Source organism: Lissotriton vulgaris, chromosome 5 (assembly GCF_964263255.1).
Source record: "Lissotriton vulgaris chromosome 5, aLisVul1.2, whole genome shotgun sequence".
Lineage (NCBI taxonomy): Eukaryota > Metazoa > Chordata > Amphibia > Caudata > Salamandridae > Lissotriton > Lissotriton vulgaris.
Window position 1 is genome coordinate 826920747 of NC_141693.1, and position 18635 is coordinate 826939381.

The window sequence follows — 18635 nt, forward strand, 5'->3', positions numbered from 1 at the left end:
GCGTCGTACCAGACAGCACATCTCCCAGTGTCGAAATTCCAATGCTGTCCCATCCCTGGAAGCCCTGTAGTGTTGCGAGCCCAGGTAGCCACCCATTGTGCCACAGGGGGGTTTCACCAGTCAGGGTGTTCCACCATCCCATGCAACGCAGAGCCTGTCTCCAAATTCAAAACACAACCTGCGTGGCCGGTGGTAGTGTCTTCCGTAACTGCGCCGCATATAGAATGGTGTGTAGCGTGTGGGACCCCATAAGGTAGCGCTCCAGGGCATATGCCGGGTCTCCCCTGTCTCCATACCACCACTCGTTCAAAACTAGGAGGTGGGAGGCTTGATAATAAGAAAGTATATCAGAAGTCGCAAATCCACCACAATATGTAGATAAAAAAAAGGTGTGCAGCGCTACCCGTATAGTGCCCCCCGCCCAGAGGAACTGTCCCAGTGCGGAGTTTACCTGTCAGAGCCATTGAGGCCGAATGGGGTAAGGGTGGTCCTGTAGTTGGTATAGCAGCCTGGGAAGGGCCACCATTTTAAAAATGGCCGACCTACCATAAATCGTTAGTGCATACGGGACCACATCTTAATATCCGCCCGGACCCGTTCCCAAACCGGCGCTATATTCCGCTCCCAGGAGACCGTGGGAACCTCAGATAAAAACACCCCCAAGTACTTAATGCCACCCACCGCTACCTGAAGTGTAGATGCCCGGTCCCCCACTCCCGAGCGCTTCCCCAACACCCATAGGGTTGACTTGCGAGGGTTCATATATAGCCCTGATGTTTCTCTGAAGATTTGCATGATTTGCAGGAGGCGCGGCCGACCTATTAAGGTCTGTAAGGAAAAACAGGGCATCGTCCGCATAGAGCACAATCCTATCGGACAGTCCCACGCCCATTCGAACCCCCGCAATTGCGCCTCAATGCACACCCATGCTGCCAGCGGCTCCATAGCTAGGGCAAAAAGGTATGGCGAAAGCGGGCAGCCCTGCCGGGTACCGCGCCCGATGGAAAATCTGGCAGATATGGCCCCCGCTACTCGAGCTGAGGCTGTCAAATCCATGTATGGAAGTCGCAAATACGAAAGGAAGCGGGCCCTAGGTTGAGTCGAGGCAGGAGCGCAAACAGATAGACCCAACTCAGCGAATCAAATGCCCTGTCCATATCCGCTAAGAGAAAAGCCACCTGTTTCCCCGTTTTTCGAACCGCTGCTACCGCTGCATGCGCTTGCCAAATATTGTGTCTGGTCGCCCTCTGAGGCATGAAACCAGCCTGGTCTGAATGGACCAGCGCTGCGATATGAGGCAAAAGCCGGTTAGCTAATGCTTTGGCCAAGATTTTGGCCTCCACATTCAGCAAAGAGATTGGGCGGTAAGAGGCGGGATGTTCCGGGGGCCGGCCCGGCTTATGGAACACCACCACTTCAGCGTGTCTCCAATCTGGGGGGAGGCTACCTCGATTCCTGGCCTCTTCCAAGGCCGCCCTACCTACAATGCGCACCCAGCTGTAGGTGATATTTCTTGAAAAATTCGCTAGGGAACCCATTGGGCCCTGGAGCCTTTGAGGAAATATAAATTTTTAGTCATGTTATGTTCCCTAGCGTGTACCCCACCGACTCCATGTACCAGCTTAAAGTGCATGTAACTTCCCTCCTGTGCCAGCTATGAAGACGCAAATACATTTGCGTCCAACGTTAACTTGTCCTCTTTCAGATCCACCCTGAATGGATTATATAGTCCGTTCCTAAGTATGCTATGCCACCGTCTTTCTGTAATGCACTTTACATATTTTTCTGCTCTGGCAAAGTAGGCCCTGAATTTCTGCCATCGAGCCTTTTTTCTGGCTTTCGACTCTGACAGCCTCTGCCCAGGCTACCTCTGTACCCGTGAACTCTGACTTACTGTCAGCGCGGCCCCTCGCGCTCAGCTCAGCCTGCTTTCTGCCAAGCCTGACTATAACCTTCGAGTTATCTGTTCCGCTCCTCGAAAATGCATTCCTGCCTACTAGCTTCAGTAAACATCCTCCCCAGCTGCAGAGCCAAAGGGCCGACCCGTCTCAGTGCAAGTAATTCATAGCTTCTGTTACCATGCTTCCATGGAAGGCCCCGTGCCCCCACGCTTCTCATGCAGACACTTAGGCGCTTATACACACATCCACAGTTAGCATAGAATAGCTTCTGCCTTAGAGACCTTTCCGCCCAGATAGTATGGTTCCTAAACATCAGATATCAGATATGATAGAAGTATGATAGAAGTACAAGTTGATCTGACATGCCAGACTTCTGTCTCTTTCCGTTAGTGTAAATGTCAAGTCCCCTGCACCCCTCCAGTTACACGTCATGCAGCTGCGCGCGCATCCAAGCTTCCGATTTCTGCTGACATTGCAACAATTGCGTCACCTATCAGTGACGTTTCTAGCACACACCTCCAGTTCACGCCTAGTTCACGCCTCTTGATTACGTACTAGTACCACGTGTATACTGTTATCTTGTCTTCTCTCAGCTGTTACGCCTCTTGCACTATTGCTTATGATGTGAATTAAGTATATAAGCTATGTACTGTCAATAAAATGCAGCGCGCTCATCTATCCCTTCTGACACCCCTGTGGTGGTCAGAATCCGATATCCTGGCCATGACCATTCCTTTATGAGGAATAAAACCCTTAGAAACTCTAACACCACGGACTCTGTCTTTTTTCATCCGATCTGAGTTATTATTGATTAAGTACTTACCTGCATAGAAATTAAGAGAGTAAATTAATTATTTACGTCATTTTGGCGCCCGAACAGGGACCCCTCCCCCACCTCACGCGCCGGTTGGCGCATTGCAAGCTCTGTCCCCTGCCGTCAGTTAGACGGAACCTACGCGTACCGGCAGGATTTCCTGCATCTCCCTCTGACCCAAGGAGGTGACGAAGACTGCGATCAGTGCCCAGACGAGGCGGTGAGGAGTGCGGAGGATCCCGACCAGAGCCTAGCCGAAAGAAGCAAGGTCCGAGGTGTCAAGAGGCCCACCAGGTTTCCGAAGTTTTCCGAGGTTTTCCGAAGTTCTCCGAAGTTTTCCGAAGTACCGAGTCGAGTCCAGTCGAGTTTTCCGAGGCCTTCTGTTTTCCGTGCTTCCCGGTGAGTACCATTGCTGGGACGTATCTAGACGGGTTTGGGTACACAAGTCCGGTCTGCACTGTTTTTAGGCAGTGTATCTGTACTGTTTAGCAGTATATCTAGTATTCCGAATTTCTGCACTGTTACACCAGTGTATCTGTACTGTTGAGCAGTACATCCAGTAAAGGGGGTAGTCATCTATGTCTCAAATGTCTTCTTATGTGATTGATGTTGTGGTATGAATGTGACCGTTTAATGTGCATTTTTTGTGTTTCTCGTATAAAGTAGCTGTAACCAGTATTAAGTAGTAAGGATTGAGTATTCAGTAATAAGTAAGCAAAATGCCGTTTTTTAACAAGTTAAAGCAGATAGGAACTAGGAAAGGGATACTGGAGGAAGAAATTCCTATTCCCCCTAGGGACACTCCAGGTAACTTTATGTATCATAAACATGGCATAGACGCCATATTGTATCTAGACTTATGGGCCGATTACACCAAGCACCTAGACGAAAGACACAGATGGCCTGTTACCGGAACATGGGATGCCGAGTGCATCATGAAGGTAGAAGAAGCATTATGGAAAAAGAAAGCTAGACAATCTCAGAAAGACGCCATAGAATTCTGGCGTAAGGAATCACATAAGCGTGCTGAGAAAGCACTCCGTAGAGAAGACAGACTTAAAGAATCGGAAAAAGCCCAAGAAAACGAATTAGTTATTGAAGGGATCCGAGTAAAAACAGAACAAATAGACCGTGCCCGAAACAATCTCGTAAACGGTATGTATCTCGCGGCCGAGGGCACATCTGAAGCCCTATCAGAAATACCGAAAAACTTACCGCCACCATTAGTTCCAACTAAAGTAATGCATAAGACTACTAAAGACATATTCTTAAATTCTTATCTAGAGGATGTAGCACCAGCTTACGCCAATCTGCCTGTTCGTGCCCTGCCTCCTGGCAGGGAAGGGGGTGGCACTCCGGCCCTAGATCATGTTCCGCCGGTACCGCGACAGACCTCCCCCGTTCCGCCAGCTCCGCCACTTCCCGCACCCAAGATAGACCCACCGAAGCAAGTCCTACCTGATCCTACTAAACGACAAATTCAAGTTCAGATCCAGACTCCGCAGGGAGATAATGCCCAAGCGTCCGCCTCAGGAGGTGCGACTGCGGGTCTTCGGACCCCGCCATTGACACGCAGATTCAATTTCAGGGACACGCAGAGTCCTCTCACGTTCCAGTCTCCCCGCCTTGACGCATTAAAGGAAAACATGTCAGTTTGCAGATATGATCCAGTACCCGGAAAAAACGATCTAATGATATTGGCATCTCTACGGTTAAGATCTGCCACTGATATCTTGCTATGCTATGTAGGAATGAAGGAACGTCTAGATAGAATATACGAGTTTGTTCAGACAGGGAAAGACCCTGACAGTATCAAGGATGCCATGGAGAAACAGAAAGTTGACATTCAAGCACAGATACTACGATTCTTCGTAAATTGCCTAATAAGAGAACGAGACAGGCCTGGAACAGATCAAAGTGAATTAGATGCACTAAACAAGTGGGGTCAAAATATAGCCGATGGAAAACATGACAAGGGGACTTGCATAGCCAGTATGTACAAGAAAATTAGAAAGGCAGTGATAACGGCACACCAGAAAGGGAATGACAAAGCTTCCTCCGAGGAGGAAGAAGAACTTGAAGAACCAGGAAGGACTACAGATACTATAGCGTATGTAGGTAAGGGAAACTACCTTAGGAAAGGCATCCGTCCGGAAAACAAGAGAGTTTTTCTCTCTGCTTTAACAAACCCGAATTCTTCTGAACATCAGTTCCAGGAAACTGATAAAAGGCTCCGAGACCGAATGGGGTACCATGTACTCAATTCTATGGATGAACAGGAACTTGCTCGGTCAGCCGTGTTATGGGCCGAGAATCCAGACATATATAATGATGACACGTTAGCGCAGACATTCTTGGACCTCTCCCCAGACGAGCAGAAATTAGCAGGTGTATACATGATTCAGCACCTCCTCATCAAGTACAGAAACCATCATTCCGATCCAGGTCCCTTACACGAGACATTAGAAGCACTACTCATGGATAGATGGAGAGGTTTCAGCACCAAGTTAATACAAATAATTCTAGAACAACGACATAAATATAATACCTTCATAAGCTCTGAATATGTTCCCGCTCCGCCTCCAGAAAGGAAAACGTACCACATGCAATGCGGTGGTGGCATTGAAAGTCAGAACCCCTTACGAGAAGTACACCCAGTTATGGGTACGGATCACATCTTGAAACGTGTGTATGTTCACACACCACTGACTAAGTTAGAACTGTTAGAAATGAAGAAATTAGTTCCGTGTCACGATAAAGACCCTGCAGGTTTCCACAGAGAGCTTAAAGACATGTTACTCATGGGGGATTACACGTATGATGATATCATGAAAATGTTGAAGGTGCTGTTGCCCACGGGCATTTACGAGAAATTAAAAGAAAAAGAATGGGAGGTGGGGGACACAAAGATTGCATGGGCAGAGATAGAAGACGAAGAAAGTAAACGGGTCCCAGGGTTAGGCCTTGGGGATAAGACTAAAGCCTTACCCGGATTAATAGTACAGGTTCTGCCAAGATTATTGACAACTAGAAAGGAAGATTGGGACGCCATCTCGTCCTGTAAACAGAAACATGATGAAGATACTAGTGACTTCTATTCAAGATTCGAGAAATGTTTCATTATAAATAGTGGCCTACAACCAAGCAGCGAGTCATACCCACACCTTTTTGTATCAAAACTAGTCGAGAACTCCCTACCATTAGTTAAAAATAGAGTGTACAAAGTTGAAAGTACTTGGCAGGCAAATACGCCATCCCAGATGTTACAAATGTTACAATATCATCAGAACAGAATTAGAGAAGAACAAGATCAGGAACAGAAACGCATGAAAGACACCAAGATGAAAATGTTAGTAGCTCAGACGGTCCCAGCCGACGGTCAGAGAAAAGGTGGGACCCAGGCAAATCATACTACAGCTCCCGTTAAGGGGACATGTAATTACTGTAAACAGCCAGGTCATTACGTACACGAATGCCCAGTCCTGAAACATAACATAGCAACAGGTAAAACTAAAGAAAGACCGCATCCACCTAGACATGACCATGGGCATCAACAGACCTCACAGAGCGAACAGCCAATACAGAATACACAGTCTATGCATGCTCCATCCCACACAGCGCAGACAGTAGCAGTACCACAGCCACAGCCCATTGCCGCGACTCAGCAAGTTTCACAACAGATGTACCAGTATGCCCAATCTGCATATCCAGATTACCCCCGATATACATGAAACAGCCTAGAGAGGGAAGGTGGTTTGCCTCTTATTGAAATTCCTGTAGATCAAGAAGGTCCTTATGTACACAGTCACGTATTGGGAAAAGACAGAAAGTTTTTAATTGACACAGGGGCAAGCCGCACCACAATCAGTCATAATGAAGTCCCAGGGGCACCCCTCTCAGGCTCACAGAATGTTTCCCTTGGTTTTTCAGGACAGCCTATTGTAAATGAGGTATCGGAACCAGTACCCTTGGCTGTGGGTCCATTATCACGAATTACAGATTTGTTACTTACGAAATCATGCCCAGAAAATTTGTTAGGAATCAAAACTCTGAAAGCTCTAGGAGCTATAATATGCTGTTCCCCGGAGGGAGTTAGACTCTTTCTACGGGATTTCAAGGGTCATTATGTTTTACGAGAATTTGATGTCAGATTGAGAAATGTACCAGATCACCTATGGGCAAAAGGCCCAGCTGACGTAGGTTGTATGCATATCACTCCGTACCGTGTTACACTCAAGGCAGGAGTTGTTCTACCCAGAATCAGACAATACAAATTACCACCTGATGCTGTAGTGGCTTTACTGAAAATCATTGAAGAGCTTATTGCCCAGGGAGTGGTCGTAGAGACCGACTCCAATATCTGTAATTCACCCATCATTCCAATTCTTAAACGTACAGACCCCAATGCGCCGCCAGTATATCGGCTGGTGATTGACCTTCGAGAACTGAATAAATGTATTGTACCACAGTACCCTGTGGTCCCCGACATCTCTTCCCTATTGACTGCGATTGATTCAGAAGCAACGTTCTTTACTGTAATTGATCTCAAGAACGCTTTCTTCAGTGTACCTATTGATCCGGAGAGCCAATATCTCTTCGGATTCAGTTTAAATGGACGAAGTTTCAAATTTTCCTGCGCACCTCAAGGATTCACAGAAAGCCCCAGCATCTATAGTCAAGCACTGAAAAGACAACTAGATTGTATTCAAATGCCAGTTAACACCGCTTTACTGCAATACGTCGATGATCTACTGATCACCGCACGAAGTGAGCCCGAATGTGAACAAGCATCATTGACAGTTTTACATTTTCTGGCAGACAAGGGACACAAGGTGTCTCCTTCGAAGCTACAATTCTGTGTTCAGCAAGTTGTATACTTGGGTCACTTGCTGTCCAAAGTGGGGAGACAGCTCACTCCCGATCGCATTCAGTTAATTGTAAATATGCCACGACCACAGACACAAAAGGAAGTGCGGGCCTTTATAGGCCTCACCTCATACTGCAGACAATGGATTCCTCAATATGCATTTCTAGCTAAACCACTCATCCAGTTAACGACGCAGGAGGCAGCAACTTCGATTGCCCTCCCTTGGACTCAGGAACACACACAAGCCTTTGAGGAATTAAAGAAAGCATTATGCCAAGCACCAGTTTTAGCGACACCATGTTACAGCAAACCGTTTACACTTTTTGTTACAGAACGTGACGGTACAGCATTGTCTGTCCTCACTCAAGATCAAGCAGGTTCACATAAGCCTTGCGCTTATTTTTCAAGTACATTGGATTCAGTAGCTCAGGCACTCCCTGCATGCTTAAAGTCAGTAGCAGCAACAGCGTTAGCAATAAGACAGAGCGATTCAATTGTTTTAGGCCATCAGTTAACAGTACAAGTTCCACATTCTGTAGAGGTTCTTTTAAACAGAACCCAGACTCAACACTTGACTATAGCACGACTGACAGGTTACGAATTAACACTATTCCAGCCACACATAGAAATCAGACGTTGCAGTATCCTGAACCCAGCAACACTGTTACCTACAGTTATGACAGATCCAGCTCCGCATGATTGCATAGAGATCATTAATGCAGTAACAAAGCCCCGACGAGACTTAACAGATGTCCCACTGACAAATCCTGACCTGACACTTTATGTGGATGGTTCATGTATGAGAACAAGTACAGGAGAATTAGTGGCCGCATATGCCGTGACCACTGAAACTGAAGTTAAAGAAACACATCGTATTGATACACTGTCTGCTCAAGCGGCAGAGCTCATCGCTCTGACCCGAGCCTGTATTCTAGCCAAGAACAGAAATGTCAACATATACACTGATTCCCGTTATGCGTTCGGAGTTGTACACGACTTCGGCATGCTATGGCAAGAACGAGGTTTCCTGACCTCTCATGGTGCCAAGATCCAACATGGCCCCCTCATTCAAGCACTGTTAGAAGCAATACATCTGCCTTCAGCCATATCCGTCATGAAGTGTAAAGCACATACTAGAGTCACAGATTCTGTTTCCCAGGGTAACGACCTGGCAGATCAGACAGCAAAACATACAGCATTGACTCACACTCAAACAACTGATACGACAAAGACAACAGAACCGACAAACTGTATGACAGTCAGGGATCCCACACTAGATGTTATCGACATTCAGACACATGCTACTCCAGAAGAAATAAAGAAATGGATTGAACAAGGAGGGATCCAAACAGACCAAGGTTGGGTGACGAAGGGAAAATCTACATGGTTTCTCCCTGACTCTATGGTTCAAGTCATGATAAATACAGCACATAGCCCAGCACACCTAGGAGAGAAAGCGATGCTAGACAGTTTACAAAATCTCTGGAACAATAAACACTTACGAGCAGCAGCGAAACAGAAAGTGCGTACTTGCATGATCTGTTGTCAGTTCAATCCAGGTAAAAGCGTCCCTGTAGAGCAAGGTGGATTTCATCCTCCCGATCACCCTTTTGAAGTCCTCCAGATGGATTATATCCAGATGGACCGTTGTCGAGGATTTAAATATGTTCTCGTAGTTGTTTGTGCTCTGTCCCGCTGGACCGAAGCATACCCAGTCCCAGATTACACTGCTCCGACCACTGCCAAGCAGCTGGTTCGTGAATTCTTCCCACGATACGGCTTGCCTCGTGTCGTGTACTCAGATAACGGTCAGCCGTTCTCATCTGCATTAATGAAAGAAGTTTCTCTATTATTGGGATACCAGTGGAAGTTCCATTGTGTCCGACATCCCGAAGCCGCAGGCCTTGTAGAAAGACATAACCAGACACTTAAGATCCGCCTTGCCAAAATATGTCAGGAGAAAGGGGTCGACTGGATAGTCGCCCTGCCAGTGGCACTATTCTACATGAGAATGGTCGCCCATTCGAGATCAGGGCTATCCCCGTACGAGGTGGTCTTTGGCAGACCACCGAATATGTGGGGGACGCCCATTCCGAAAAAGATTACTGATGTTGATTGTAATATGTTGACAGATTACCTTGCCTCCTTGATGTCTGCACTCCAATCATGTCGTTCACAGGTTGCCGCAGCCTTCCCTGACAACACTGATGTAAAGCCACACGACGTCCGTCCTGGCGACCTAGTCCTGGTGCGCAATTTCGACAGGAAAAGTCCGCTGGAGCCCCGCTGGAAGTCCCCGAAGACCGTTCTTCTCACCACGAGGACGGCCGTGAAAATCGAAGGAAGAAAGGGGTGGGTTCACACGAGTCATGTGAAAAAATTTTCTGGACTGAAACCTGATCGAGACTCGTCCACCCCCACCAAAGACTGTGTTGAGCCGAAAGACTTTACAGAATCTGAACGAGAAAAAACTCCTCAAGAAGAGTATCGCATGAAACTCCGATCTAGCAAGTCAGACAGTTTAATTGTTTAAGTCCTCCCCTAGGTGAATCGGTTAAATAGTTTCTGACATGTATCCCCTAGATCGAGATAGGGAGAGAGAAGCCAAGAAACGTACATACTGTAAATCACTTCGTAGTCACTGTATAGTGACACTATTAATCATGTTTATTCTGAGTATTTTAATTATTGTTGTTAGCATCCTTTTACCTATCTACTACCCTATTTTCAAGCGTGAACAATCTGCCTATAATGTATCTGCTGAACACACTTTTAGTGAGTTACCTCCACATGAGCTTTCTTATAGACTTGCGCTGCGCAACAACACATTCATTAGTATGCTACACCATTCTCATCAAACTAACAATGCTACAAATTGCTGGATATGTGGCCGACTCCCTCCCTACCAGAATTACAAGGGAGCTCTGCCCCTCTTTCCGTACCCATTCACTCATAATGGCTCTTGCGGAGCATGGTTTAAAATAATTAATTCCTTAGATCCTGATATTGCTGTTTTCGACGGGGGCTGGGTTTGGGGAAACCTGAACTTAGTCCTGCTCGACGTCTGTTACCCTGATAAGGAGGGACTCCCCACTAGAATAGGAACTGATCTAGAAAATGAAGTGTATGGATTAGGTAATTATACAATTAGCCTTATGATTCTTACTGTTGAATCCGAAGACACGCCTGTTCTACCCATTATGTCAGTATTGCCAGTCACTGGTGAATTATGTATAAAGAAGAAAGGTTCAGTACACTTAGGTCATAGTAAATGTACTACTGTGGTCGAATTCAGTGATCATGGAAAATCGTCCTTCAAAGCTATCCGTCATTCTTACTTTGTTTGTGGTCATACCGCATACATACGTCTACCTCCAGATTGGGATGGTACCTGTTACATTGCATTCCTTCTGCCACCTGTCTTCCTAGCTCCCCCTGATTACCATAGAAATACCAATCTAGTAAAGAATAGATCCAGGAGAGATACCCCACTTGTCGACTACACTGAAACGGCATGGGAACAGTACACCGACTTTAATAAAGGATTCTTTTTCTTTTTAGGACCTGTTCAGAATAGTAAATTAATACGCAGATTAACTAGAACACTTGAAGCAGTAGTGAATGAAACTGCCTCCGCCTTAAGTAACTTAACAGAAGAGCAGTCCGCCATGCGGGTTGTTGTCCTTCAGAACCGTCTTGTTATTGACGTCATCTTGGCAGATAGAGGTGGAGCCTGTAAGGTCATCGGGTCAAGTTGCTGTGTTTTCATACCACAAAACGCACCATCTGTATATCAAGCTATCACACGTCTCCATAAAATTGCAAATCAGATACATCAGAATCCAGGCACCTGGACTTGGTCCGGTTGGTTCTGGACAACGTTAACAGCTTGGGGATGGAAGATCCTATCCTTCCTAGGCATTGGCCTAGTCCTAGTATTCAGTTGCTGCCTGTGCCTGCAGTGTGGGCCAGCGATTTGTGGACTGTGTGCCACCTCTTGTATTGAACATTCCAGTTTTCTCTCAAAACGTAAACGAAAGAAAGAAGAACAAATGATGTTGCAAGAACAAACTGATCGATTTATGAGGATCGATATTTCATGAAGGGTCCGTAGGGAACAAGGAGGGAATGAGGAAATATACATTTTTAGTCATGTTATGTTCCCTAGCGTGTACCCCACCGACTCCATGTACCAGCTTAAAGTGCATGTAACTTCCCTCCTGTGCCAGCTATGAAGACGCAAATACATTTGCGTCCAACGTTAACTTGTCCTCTTTCAGATCCACCCTGAATGGATTATATAGTCCGTTCCTAAGTATGCTATGCCACCGTCTTTCTGTAATGCACTTTACATATTTTTCTGCTCTGGCAAAGTAGGCCCTGAATTTCTGCCATCGAGCCTTTTTTCTGGCTTTCGACTCTGACAGCCTCTGCCCAGGCTACCTCTGTACCCGTGAACTCTGACTTACTTTCAGCGCGGCCCCTCGCGCTCAGCTCAGCCTGCTTTCTGCCAAGCCTGACTATAACCTTCGAGTTATCTGTTCCGCTCCTCGAAAATGCATTCCTGCCTACTAGCTTCAGTAAACATCCTCCCCAGCTGCAGAGCCAAAGGGCCGACCCGTCTCAGTGCAAGTAATTCATAGCTTCTGTTACCATGCTTCCATGGAAGGCCCCGTGCCCCCACGCTTCTCATGCAGACACTTAGGCGCTTATACACACATCCACAGTTAGCATAGAATAGCTTCTGCCTTAGAGACCTTTCCGCCCAGATAGTATGGTTCCTAAACATCAGATATCAGATATGATAGAAGTATGATAGAAGTACAAGTTGATCTGACATGCCAGACTTCTGTCTCTTTCCGTTAGTGTAAATGTCAAGTCCCCTGCACCCCTCCAGTTACACGTCATGCAGCTGCGCGCGCATCCAAGCTTCCGATTTCTGCTGACATTGCAACAATTGCGTCACCTATCAGTGACGTTTCTAGCACACACCTCCAGTTCACGCCTAGTTCACGCCTCTTGATTACGTACTAGTACCACGTGTATACTGTTATCTTGTCTTCTCTCAGCTGTTACGCCTCTTGCACTATTGCTTATGATGTGAATTAAGTATATAAGCTATGTACTGTCAATAAAATGCAGCGCGCTCATCTATCCCTTCTGACACCCCTGTGGTGGTCAGAATCCGATATCCTGGCCATGACCATTCCTTTATGAGGAATAAAACCCTTAGAAACTCTAACACCACGGACTCTGTCTTTTTTCATCCGATCTGAGTTATTATTGAATAAGTACTTACCTGCATAGAAATTAAGAGAGTAAATTAATTATTTACGTCACCTTTCCTGCGTTAAGTTCGCCCAGGGCCATGCCCAGTTCCTCCCCCGTCAGCAGGAGCTCAAGGCGCTCTCGCACCTCATCCAACACTGCATGAGGTGGTAAGTCAGCAATAAACTTGTCCACCACATCTTCATGGAGGCATTCGTTCGGGACATACAAATCTGCCTAATATGCAGCGAAGCCCTCCGCTAACTCTTTCGGATCCGTAACCAAGGCACCCGCTCCGTTCAGTATCCCTGGCAGGGCCTGCGCCTGGAAGGTGCCCTGACACAGCCAGTGCAACATCGTTCCCGATTTGTCCCCCGACTGGTATATCATGCTGCGTGTCGCAAGCCATATCTGCCGTGCCTCGTCTATCAGTAGAGAGGCATAGGACTGCTGCTAGCTGGAGCGTCTGCATGTAGGAACTTCGGCGTCTCTGGTCAGTATGTCAGCAGTGAAGTCACGATCTCCCCTGTCTTTCTAAGCAGACATGATGCATATATACCCATAGGTCTCCCCAGGGGTCCTACCTTGCTGTGTTACTGTGTCAGCCTAAAGGATGACGTCAGGCCTTAACTTAATGCAGATATATTATTCAGGAGATGTCAGTCCTGCTGTGAATCCTGCTGTGCTTCCAAGAAGCCTCATGCATAATATATGAGTTTCGAACTAGGGAAAAAGCCACGTTTTGAATGCAGTGTTGTAGCTGGGTAAAAGGTCAGTCCCTATGAACTGGTATGTATGTAATGTAGGGAAAGATATTGGTGAAAGTTTGCAGTGTTACCTGTGCCTATACAGGGTACCTATATAGAAAATAACATTCCTCGCGGGGTGTCCAACTAGAGACCAGGACAGGGTCCCACATTCTGTAACTCTCAGGTAATGGGGTTGACTAGATCCTAGAGGGATTCTTGGCTTAACACCTACATAGATGCGAGGTACATTTAGGTACATCTAGTTAGGGAGGCATCGTAGGAGTACGCACTTTTAGGTTGCACTTTTTATCATGTGTTTAATGTTCATGTACATATGCATGATTTTTGCAAGATGGTAGAACTCTACCATCCCTTTACTTTTGTAGTATTACTAATCAAATACCTCTGCTACTGTCTTATGGTTGTTGCTGCTCATCTATTCTACACTCGAATAACAACTGTTCAATAAATACTTATTGAAAACGCAGACTGTTTATTCTGTGTATCTCTCTGAGACAAACCAAGTAAGCATAAGTGACTGAGCGAAAGATAGTATATTGTTTCCACAATTCTGAGAAATCAGGGTTGTCATGTTCTGAGGTTGCCAAGAACTATTCTCTCCCTGATAAGAGGAAACTCTAGTGACACTGTGAGCTAGCTGATACAGACAAGCTAACTTATCGGGTGGGAGTGCACAGAATCAGTCTGCCACCAAACCACAGTTTATGTTATCCAAACTGCAGATCCTGTATAGGATATATAGGAACTACACAACAGGGGTGGGGTGTTTAAGAAAATGGGTACTGTTTTGTTCCCACCCTCCAGACATAAAGTTTATAGTATGGAAGAGTAACACGTGGCAGTGCTGGCAATGGTCTGTATTGATTCTGCTTCATTTCTCACCGGTTTGAGTGCAATAATCATTAAAAGACTTATGTAATTTAATAATAACATACATATTTTGGTCTTGATAATTGAAACAGGCCAGGAAACATACAGTACGGAAAAATATTCCAGATGCTTTAAAAAAGGCTTGTGAATCCCTGGCTATGGTGATGAAAGAATGCTGGGACATGAACCCAACAAGAAGGTCTTCTCTTGAAACTTTATCTACGAATATTGAATGTGTGAAACATGAATGGCGTGAATTTCGGTAAGTTAAAAGATGCATGTAGAACGTGCAGTATTTTTTCTGCCAAAGTTTATTTTTATGTTTGCTTTATGAATAGGCTTGTCTTAATATACTGTGTGTGTTGCTGTCACGTGCCTAAGCCAGTTGCAGATATATGGATAAGAGACTAAGGTTTGCCAATTAGAATAAGTGGCTGGATCAACTCAACTCTTATTCTTCAGAATGGAGTTTAGGCTCTTCAATTGATTACTTATATTGCAGCTGTTACAGCCATTATTTTGGAGTTGGTAGAAAGAAAATTATTTCATAATTGCAAACTTGTATAGGCAGACCTTTGCGATACTGTACACTCTGCATGCTCATTAATGTAATGCCTGATTACAAAGCAACTATACAGCTCAGTTCTCTATCTTACTCCTCATCCTCTCATGAAACTTTTTTTTCTATGAGATCTGCTTCGCCAGTGCCCTTTCTTTACACAGAACCTGAACATCCTAGTTAGTTAGGTACTTTGTTAGCTTGATGTTTCAGAAAGAAGTTTCTAAAGCCTCTCACCTCTACAGATAGAACATGCTACTTATCATAACAATATTTTTAACTAAAGACCTCCATTTTACAAACAACATAATTAGAAATTAACTTTTCAATTGATCATTTATACATATCACATGATATGAGAGCAAAGGCTACTGATACAGCTAGTAATAACAATAACTTGTTACATAAACCTCTTCATGACAGTTAGTCTTAACTTTTTGACTTCGCAATCGATCTAATTTGCACAGAGCTTTCTTTCCATAAGCTCGAATGAATCTGTAGATTTATGGGCTCATTTATCATCTGTGGTTCTGGACGCTAAACAGGGGAGGAGTGGAGGTACTGTTCCTGACAGACTGGTGAATACCAGGCCATTAACGTTAAAGGTGTCTACCATTGTGGTAGGCATTTTTTCACAAAAAGGCTCCCGTTTTCACAAAGCCCGGTCCTTACTATTACTTTAATGGCTTATTATTTCTTACTCTTTTTATTCCAGATCTTTTGTCCACTCCTATCTGTTCTAAAGAACCTCGTCTGTGTGTTGGATATCATGTATTTCCTGTGTTTAAATAGCCTTATGAGTCTTTTTTAACGTTATGCATTATAGTCCGGCATTCAAAAATATACATGAACAAGATAAACATGCCTAATTCATTTTTAGGCTTACATTCTGAAAGACTCCTGCCTCACACATTTACAATGTAATGCCTTAAAAGCTACGTAAACAGATTTTTCTTAGGTTCAGTGCATATACTATCTTCAGAAGTAGTCCCTAGAAAGAATTCTTTAGGAGCTTGAATTCTGTGGCATTGACATTTCTCTCTTTTTTTTTAAAGTACTCCAGTAATGTGGTAGACGTGGAAAGGACCAAAATATGTGTACTGGAATGGCTGTCATTGGTTCAAGAAGTCATGCGTTAGAAATGGGTTGTTAAGTGGGATAATGGAGAGCATCCACTTTTGTATAATTGCATCTGAGATGAATTAGAGCCAGAAACATTCTGTACGGGGATGGGCAACCCAGTAACCCCTCGGGAACTAGTGTATCAATATAATACAAGGTACACTGCTGAAAAGGGGATCATTTATGAAGTTAAATACGTATCAATTCAAGAAGTTGATGTCCAAAAGTGTTAATCTAGAGCACATTCAAATCAAATGATAGATTGTAAAACTAAATTTATCAAAAAGTTCAAACAAGCATACACAGATGATACGCTGACGACACACAGTTAATTATTTCTTTGAAGCAATCCAACCATCGAGACCCTGATCTTGCCAATTGCCTGGAGACAGTTTTCAATTGGAACAGTGGTTCCTTTTTGAAACTTAACTGATCCAAGACAGAAGGTATTCTATTGGGGAAATCGGCACCTGCAAATGAAGATCATCTTTGGCCTAGCTATCTAGCCCCCCCCCCACCCCCCGATGCTCCTACAAAAGAAATGAAGAGTTTAGGAGTTTGGATCGATTGCAACCTCGACTTTAGAGAGCAATCACGAAAAATGGCAGGGAAGAATTGTTATTGCTTACTGAGAAGGTTTAGAAAGGTGCTCCCCATGCTTCCTTTTGCTGCAAGACGACTGTTGGTGCAGGTCCTCGTATCACGGCTAGACTGCGCTAATGGCATACATCTTGGGGCCCCCTAGGCCACTATAAAAAAACTACAAATAGTGCAGAACTGCGTGGCCCATATGCTGCTGAACATTCCCATACGCTCCTCCGCAGGCCCTGCCCTTGCAACCCTGCACTTGCTCCCAGTTCAGGAACGAATTCAATTTAAGGCTCTATGTATTACCCATAAGACAGTCTCAGGAAAAGGTCCACCACTGATTCGCTCCTGGATCCAACCCTATGCACCTAATAGAGCCCTTAGGTCTGGGAATAATGGCTTGATATCAGTTCCTAAGATTAAATGGGCACGGAGTGGAGACCGACTGTTCACATACAATGCATCCAGACTCTGGAACCCTATCCCTATTCATATTCGCTCGGAACCTGGCTATCTTAAGTTCAGGAAACTATTGAAAACCTTTCTCTTTCATTAATTTCTCGCAGTATCTGACATGGTGCCTAGCACTTGGATGCCCCTGGGTAACCATGCGCTTTATAAATGTTCCTTCATTCATTCATTCACAGATTAGATATTCCAAAGCAAAAACGTGTATTGGTTTGAATTAAATAAAAATCGCAGTTGTAAGGCTCTTAAAACATACCTAACCCAACATACATTAATCATGTACAATGAAAGTAAAATCCTTCTTGGAAATAGATTAATGTATATAAAGTCCACTCTCTAAATCAATTAACTCTGTCCTTTGTACATATCACTTGATCCATTAATTACTATGTGAGAATTTGAACAGACGTCCACGTTTTGGTCTCTTGTGTCACATGCACGTGAGACCATCCTCAGGATCATGAATATTACAGGAGTTTCATGATGACCCACAACAATAAAAGACTAATAAAGAAATCAGAACAACACAAAATATAATTATTAATGAAAGTACGCCTGTACAGAAGTAATTGTGACCATTCTATAATAAGTTGGTAATGCCCACACTGGTTTCATTGCAAATAAAGGTTGAAGTGGTAACAACATGTTAAAAATGTGATTGCTCAAATTAAGAAGTTGGGCTAGATCAATTAAGACAATGTACATTAGCGTAGGGAGACAACACAAAGTAAATATACATATATATATATATATATATATATATATATATATATATATATATATATATATATATATATATATTTGAGCAAAAGCCTTTGAGCTTTGAAGAGGGCTACTCACACGATGTCTGCCCTCCAGCCTTTCTGCCCTGCAGCACACATTGCCAGCCTTCGTGTTTCAATTAGCCAAGTTCGACGCGTTTCAGGGCCAACGCCCCTTCCTCATGAACTGCGCATAAAGGGAGATGAAAAACACACTGTTCTTTCCTTTTCCGACCTTTATTGAAGGAAAAAACGCCTACAGTGGGCGTGGCAGTAGTTGTAAATACCAGCGGAATGCTGGTTGATGCAGTCCAAAGTCAGTGGGTCCAGTGTTTAACCCTGAGTGGGCTCAGTCCCTTTATTGATTAGTGCGTTATTTTCCTTAAGTAGGAGGAAGGTTGGCATTTGCGTGCTGAAATAAAATTGGCATCGTGTACTTCAAACGAAAGGGAAACAGTTCCTTTTCTGAAGCGCCTTCCTGCTCCTGCTGATGTAATTTGGAACATCAAGTGGTGCCCCTCTCCCACGGCCAAAGGTAGCCGTGCAGGAAAATGTTTGAGCAAAAGCCTTTGAGCTTTGAAGAGGGCTACTCACACGATGTCTGCCCTCCAGCCTTTCTGCCCTGCAGCACACATTGCCAGCCTTCG

The 18635-nt window shown here is 44.7% G+C and overlaps 1 protein-coding gene across 2 annotated transcripts in view; it reads left to right on the plus strand.

Moving 5' to 3' along the window:
• The window catches only part of LOC147711655 (uncharacterized), a 1672131-nt gene that overhangs the window by 1492525 nt on the left and 160971 nt on the right, over positions 1-18635 (plus strand). For both annotated transcript variants that reach the window (XM_086922319.1, XM_086922320.1), the window contains one exon: positions 14583-14752. In XM_086922319.1, the coding sequence (XP_086778445.1) occupies positions 14583-14752 (170 nt within the window). The remainder of the gene's footprint in view (positions 1-14582; positions 14753-18635) is intronic.